The sequence below is a fragment of the Tupaia chinensis genome, unplaced genomic scaffold (assembly GCF_000334495.1).
Source record: "Tupaia chinensis unplaced genomic scaffold, TupChi_1.0 Scaffold000014_1, whole genome shotgun sequence".
Lineage (NCBI taxonomy): Eukaryota > Metazoa > Chordata > Mammalia > Scandentia > Tupaiidae > Tupaia > Tupaia belangeri.
Genome location: NW_006159444.1, coordinates 4,751,493 through 4,758,671, shown reverse-complemented (window position 1 = coordinate 4,758,671; position 7,179 = coordinate 4,751,493). Strand labels below are relative to the sequence as shown.

Below are 7,179 nucleotides of genomic sequence, written 5' to 3'. Positions count from 1 at the left end.
GGATTTCAATTTTCCATGCCACTCCTATGCCCCACCACTCTGTGTAATTAAGAACTAGCTGTATGTTCCATAGTGGTACAGCCTGCGATCATTGCTTCCAGTCTGTAGTTCTCACTTAGAGTAAAATAGAAATAGAACTTGGTTCAATTTTCACCTTCTTCCACTCATTTCCAGTTAGTTTTTCTGAGCTGCCATAAAATATGTGTGCAATATCAACACAGGAATTGTATATCAACAATGACTACTTTCCAGTAGAAAAGTATTCCTTCTTTGTTGAGCCGTGCTCTGGGATCCAGTCATGTGCAGTTGGCCACATAAAATGTACACTTTTCTATTTTTGCTTTGTCTGTATGTTTTTTAGGGGCTTTGGCACTTGGGAAGAATAGTACATTGAAGTACATGGGAGAAAATATTTGTTAATGCTAATCTACCTCTCTATATTTGACAGTTTGATAGTCTCTTTTCTCACCTCTCCAGGCGTAGTTTATTATTCTGTATCCCAAACCGATGGCCATTTTTGTTTAATGTTCAGCAGTCCGAATCACATAGTCATGAGACTGCAGTGGGCCTGCTGTTTAATTTATTGCTTTAAGCAGCACTACCACTAAACCACCTGAATGGTCTACCTCTAAATTTCCCAAGAAGAGAAATTTCATTGTTGACTCAAAGGTAACTTCCTCTCTTAGACAAGCTTCCTTTGTTCGTCCTTCTCCAGTCACTTTCTTCCTTCTATTTTGCTTTTGGCAGTTTAGTAACTCATAAATTTATTTAGAGAGTACTAAATAACTTTTGATCAGTATCTTTATCCCTCCAATCTGAAAATTCAGTGGAAGGTAGCATGATCTGTCTTTGTTTACCTCTCTATCTTCTCAAATTTTTACTAAATATAAGAATACTTGTATAAAATATTTTTGATAGCTGTCACTGTGAGTCTTTGAATTGACTCAAATTCTGGGTTGAAATCAAATTGTCTGCAGTATGACCGCTAGGAAGTTTTAAAGTGGGTGGTAATTGTATGTTTTGTTTTGTTTTGTTAAACTCGTATTTGTCTTTATCTTTAGAATTTTTTAAATGAAGATAAGTTACATTTATAATAGAGTCATATTTTTAAAGGGCACATATTTGTATGTAGTTGTGTCAGCTCTTTTTTTTTTTAATGCCAGTGGGTATGTGTATATGCCAGATTGAGAGAAAAAGAGGTAGAGAGATAGAGATAGAGGAATAGAGAGGCGAAAGCACTCCCCCGTGGGGCCTGGTCCCTCCTCAGTCCTTTTTCCTCTATCATGGAGATGTGGAAAATCACACACTCAGTATGTTTTTCAAGCCGCCAGGGTTGGGATTGCAACCATGTGGGATCTGGCTTCCCTCACACAGTGTCTAACCACTGTTACCAGACTGGCCCTCAGGTAATTCTTGTTTTCATTTTAGATAAACATTTTACCTTCTAATCATTTCTTCTTTAGTCATATCTTTTGCTTTTCTGTGTGTATCTAATATTAAGAGTTTTTGATATCACTGCTGCAATATTTCTGAGAGATATGTTCACATTCTCGATCCCTTTCTTTGTAAAGTTATAGAGTGGAGGGTGGGGAGCATTTGGTGGTATGATGATGAAGGTGACTGGATCACACATGGCCTATGACTTGATTCAAGTTTCAGACTCAGTAGCTTGAGAAACATGCCGGATGCATGTGTGTGCATGCCCAAATCCTAAAAGGGGAAATGGAGAAGAGATTATGATGTGGCCATCCCTTATGGGTTGTGCTTTCTCTCTCTCTCTCTCTCTCTGTCTCTAGCTGGTGAGTTCATGTATCTTCTAGCAAATTATAAAAAAAAAGAAAAAGAAGCTGTGGAGTGGAGGATAAATAGTATTTGAGTAATAATATACTGACTACTAGAACAATGCATTTTTTAAACCCCAGCCTTCTCCCAGTCAGTAAATAGCAATCAGAACTCATCCTTTCAGAATCCTAACTTCAGAAATTACTGATAAATATGAACCTAAAAGGATTCTTTGATTTTGATCCCCCCCCCCCCCGTCATTCAAAGCTTGCTGGTCTTATGTTTTCTTTTTCCACTTCAAATAGAAGCTCACAGAGTCATACTATCTCAGCACTGGAAAGTCTACTGAAGGTCACCTAAAGCAAACACTTTCTGGGTAATTAAAGCTTAGCAGGAACTTTCCATCCCTGTAAGTCTTCATCTAGCCTGTTACAGGAAGCCTCCAATGATCCATCTTTGGATTATCTCCTATGGTGGCAACTTCCATCTTTGTTGTCACCTCTGAGTATGACAAACTGTCCTTTTATTGAACTGTAGTTGAGCTGAAACCCATACTTCCTAGCAGTCTTCTGTTTTAGCCTTTGCGCTCAGAGAGAACAAGTGGAAGCCATTTCATACAGGACAGTCCACCTGAGAGTGAGGCTTGGGTTTTTGCTAACTTCTGGGCTAACCTCTCTTTGTTCCTTAGCTGTTTTCCATGTGACCTGACTTCATGTCTCCTCCCCATTCTGGTAACTCTAGTCTGAGTAGATTTTTTCTTCTTTGGTGTGCAGCATCCAACAAGATATTTCAGGTATGCCCTGATGAGCTGAGAGTGGGGGTATCACCTCCCTTAGTTCACACATGCTAATCTCACAAGCACATCTGGCAATAGCATAGTTACAATAATGGCTGCTTAGACACTGTTCTTCTATTCTTTTACTTCTAGGTGTTCCTAAACTTGTCAATTTTGCACCAACATGATGGTTAATATTCTGTGTTTAACTGAAAACAAAGTTAAATTCATTTTAAAGCCAGCATATGGAATCATATTTATTAGTGAAAGATCTTGGACAAGCTTATTAGTCTCTTTAAGTAGCGGTTTCCCAATATCTACCTTACAAGATTATTCTAACAGCTTAAATTAGTTGTAAAGTGCTTCCATGTGAAGTGAAAGTGTTTAAAACACATGGTAAATGCTTAATGCATATTAGTGACAATAATAATGATACCATTTACTATTATCACTTATTTGAAGAGTTCTGTAAAATGCTTGTTTTAATACTCAGCCAATAGAAGGGTCAATGGCTTTTATATCTTTTTAAAATGTCATTTAATATTTCTAGTCTAGACTTACAAGAATAAAAGTTATATATTAATTGAAAAACATAGCCACGCATTGATCCAAGTTCCTTGGCAAATTAGAATGAAATAGAATAATGTCTCACACTAGTTAATCTTTTGTTTTCAGGTGATGAAACAGATGATAAAGAATATTTATTTCACATCTTTGATATTAAAAATGATGTATTAACTTTTTAGCAGAATGAGTGTTTCCTTCATATAAATCTAAGTACTATTGTTGTCTGAAAAATTTTGGAGAGATCGACTTTGTTTTTGCTTTTGTTTTCTGTAGGGTATGTGGGCTCAGCAGAGTGAGACAGACAAAGGAAAAGTGAGAAATCACCCCCTGGGGAGGTGATCACACTAATCCCTTTTTCTTCATTCTCCTCTTGGGGTTTGGGACATGCATACACACATACATGGCATTATTTTCAAGCCATTTGGTCTGGGACTCAAACCCAGGTTGACCACATGGTTGACCAGCATCTTAACCACCATGCCACATGGTGGCCTCAAGATTGACTTTTCTTTTTTTTTTTTTAAATATGGAAACTTTTGTTGACTTTGTCTTTTCAAAATATTTTCTTTTTCTGATACATTTGAGAAGCACAATGTGGCTTTTTTTTTTTTTTTTTTTTTTTTTTTTTAGCTAAGATGTTAAACTGAAACCTCAGAGAATCACAGCACAAAGATTGGATTCTCTTGCTCTACCCCATTCCATAATTTAGTTAGTGAGAACCACAGCTGGGTCAACCTTGGAAGGAAATTATTTTCTACTGTTTTAATACTTTGTATTTGGAAAATAGAAACACATTTGTGAAAAGCTTGAAATCATAAGCCACTGGAGGGACTTGGGTTAACTCCTACTGTTATAAAATGCACCTTAATTGTAGTAAGAGAATTCCCAAGAACCTTTGGAGTCCAGGGGCTGTATCATACATTTTGGGCAAGTCATTCTTCTTCAGTGTTGTCTATTAAGAGGTCTATTTGGATGATTAAAGATATTTACTAAACGATTTTAAAATGTCCTTTTAGTGTACTATTAAAAGAATGCTTTTAGCAAGAGCAATCTGATGCTAAACCATATTAAGAAATAGTTCTTATAATTCTATTATTTTTATAGCATATTACATACACACACATACACACACACACAGGTACACACACACTTTTCTGGTGTGGCAGAGTCGGCTTACACTGGCTCACAAAAGCCTACTGTTAAATTTTCAGTTTTACAAGCCACTTGATGTCAGACAAATGGCTTGAAATTTGTTATGGTGGCAGTATTTCCATTGTGGAAACAGAAATGCTACAAAGGCAAGCCTTTTCATTTTTCTCTGGGCGCCCTCATTACTATGATAGCTTACCTGTGCCTTAAAGTAGTTTATTCAATAAAATGAAGTGTTATTAGCATTGAAGACAGTTTTTGTATAAAAGTTTACATATGTAAACAAATAAACTAATTGTTTTTGTTTCCCCCATGTGTTCTCAGGTATACGGAAGGACCGAAGAGGAGGTAGAATGTTGAAACACAAGCGCCAGAGAGATGATGGGGAGGGCAGGAGTGACGCAGGACCCTCTGGAGGCATAAGAGCTGCCAATCTATGGTCAAACCCTCTCTCAATTAAGCACAACAAGAAGAACAGCCCAGCTTTGTCCTTGACAGCTGATCAGATGGTCAGTGCCTTGCTGGAAGCAGAGCCCCCCATGATCTATTCCGAGTATGATCCTACCAGACCGTTCAGTGAAGCGTCGATGATGGGCTTATTGACCAACTTGGCAGACAGAGAACTGGTTCACATGATCAACTGGGCAAAGAGGGTGCCAGGTAAGAATGCTGAGCTCAACTTGTATTTTAAGTTAATAATGTCAGGAACTGGCTGCGACGTCACAGGAGAAATAATGGGGGAAAATAGCTGTCATCAGAGTGGTTTCAAGGTTACATCAGAATTTGTTAATTTTTAGTACAACCCATTTTATTCAACAAAAAGATGTGGATTGACCCTACAGGATAAATCTATCCAATCAATGTTCACAGTGTCAGGCACTTTTAACATTGAGTGGTCACAATAGTTTTTAATATTGAGGAATTTGGTTCAAAATATCTCAATTGTTGGTAAATAATTTTGCCTTAAAAATCTTTTCTTTTGAGATTTTTATGGACAAAAGCAATAATGGTGGGTTTATTTAGTGAATGCCAATTATTTATCAACCTGGTTTATGCTTAGTATCTTAGGGGAAAGGGAAATACAACAGAAAAATAAATGAAGGTTTCATACTTAAAGGGAGTTTGTCGAAAGGTCCAGTGGTTGAAGTGATGCTTTGGTTTCTCAATTGACTCTCTCAGAATCTGTTTTTCTGTAAAAACTTGGTTAATGCTCTTGTTCAAGGAAAAGAATGCTAGTTTTTATGGAAACAAAACTAGAAAATGACCTCCACTCTATGTATTCATAACCTCAACCTATGTATTCTGGCCTTATATTGGGTTGTTGGAAAAGTCATGATGCATTTTTGCATAGAAAAGCAGAAAACATGCATCATGCCTTCCTTGAAAATCCAATAGATCACATGAATGATGGACTTAGAGATTTTTCTGATTTGGTTTCTTTTGACAGATGAAATTAATTTGTGCTTGAGATGCTTAGTATTTTTTTTTAACTCAAAAAAAATGTAGAGTTTTATATTTGCATTTTAAGGCCCCCAGATATGTTATAGGCCAAGCAAATGTATGTCTGGCCTCAGAGAATCTTACACACCTTTGCATCTATCACATGTAAACACTGGTCCTCGGAAAGAAGAGCCAACTATGCCGTGCTTCAGACTTTTAGAGGGCATCCATTTGGGTGGTCTGAGTGATGGACACTGGTTACACGGAAGCATGGGATTAATAGATTCATATTTTCAAGATCAGTCCACTTGGCAAACCAAAGTGCCTGCCCGCTACTGGAATGAAAAGGTTTATTGAGCACCTACCCATTTCAGCATTCCTAAGTGAGACAGGTACACTGTAAGTAAATACTGGGATCTAAATGGAATGTGGCTGTAGGGTTTTTTAAGCTTTATATCTGTTATTGCCTTGTTTTTGTATGAGGAAAATGCATACTATGAAAACGCATGGATTTCAGAATTTTTCTCAACAACATAAATTGTATCTTAATTCTTTTCCACAAAATGTTTGAAGTCCCTTCATATTCCCCTCATGAAATCTTGGCAGTATCAGTTTCAGAGCACTGCTGAACGCAAGTACATATTTTCATGCTTATTCATAGGTTCTCATGATGTCATTTTTATAACTATAAAAACTCAAAGACCGTTTGAAATAACTGGAATTAACTGACACTGTATTGCCAGTGGGTGAAGAGTTCATGACAGTGATCTTCTGAATCAGGGTAGAATGGAGATAGGATCAAGGGAAGGAAAGTTTTATTCTTGTACATAGCCATCTGATTGGTAAATTCAGAAGTAACCAAGTTTATAGTAATGAGATGTAGCAAAACCACTCTATAATTATGTTGGAATTTAAAAAAAATCATTGATTTAAAAAATACAAAAAATAAGGGAAGAAAATCTTCTGGAAAAAATATGAAGATGATTGTCAAGCTTTCTAGAAAACCTGACATCCACATTTTGAAAAGCTTTTACATAGCCAAATACCATCTGTTATTAAAAATAAATAAAGAAAGAAACAAAACAAAACAAAATAAAAAAAACCCCACACTGAAAATCTAATGTAGACAGCATTTATTTATATGGTAATAGTTTGAGAATAATAATAATTATAAAAAACAGGAAGTAGAGAAAATCACTAGCAAGGAGAATAGCAAGAAAGCCTATCTTGAATTAACACTATGGTATGAAAATCTAAGGGACATTTGAATGTTCTAAGAATTGTTATCAATATAATAGAAATTGTGAATTGACTTCACTTTGACTGGTCAATTTTACTAAAAATAATTAACACAGGGTTACTTTAGTGATTCTAGGAATTTATTTATTTATTTTTAGGAGATTTTTGCTCTAGTATATGTGTGCTTGCTGGAGAGAGAGAGAGAGAGAGAGAGAGAGAGAGAGAGA

At 36.3% G+C, this 7,179-nt stretch overlaps 1 protein-coding gene across 3 annotated transcripts in view; it reads left to right on the top strand.

Annotated features, from left to right (window-relative positions):
• ESR1 (estrogen receptor 1) overlaps positions 1 to 7,179 on the top strand; it is a 307,128-nt gene that overhangs the window by 144,353 nt on the left and 155,596 nt on the right. For all 3 annotated transcript variants that reach the window (XM_006140006.2, XM_014585919.2, NM_001317072.1), the window contains 1 exon segment: positions 4,598 to 4,933. In XM_006140006.2, the coding sequence (XP_006140068.1) occupies positions 4,598 to 4,933 (336 nt within the window).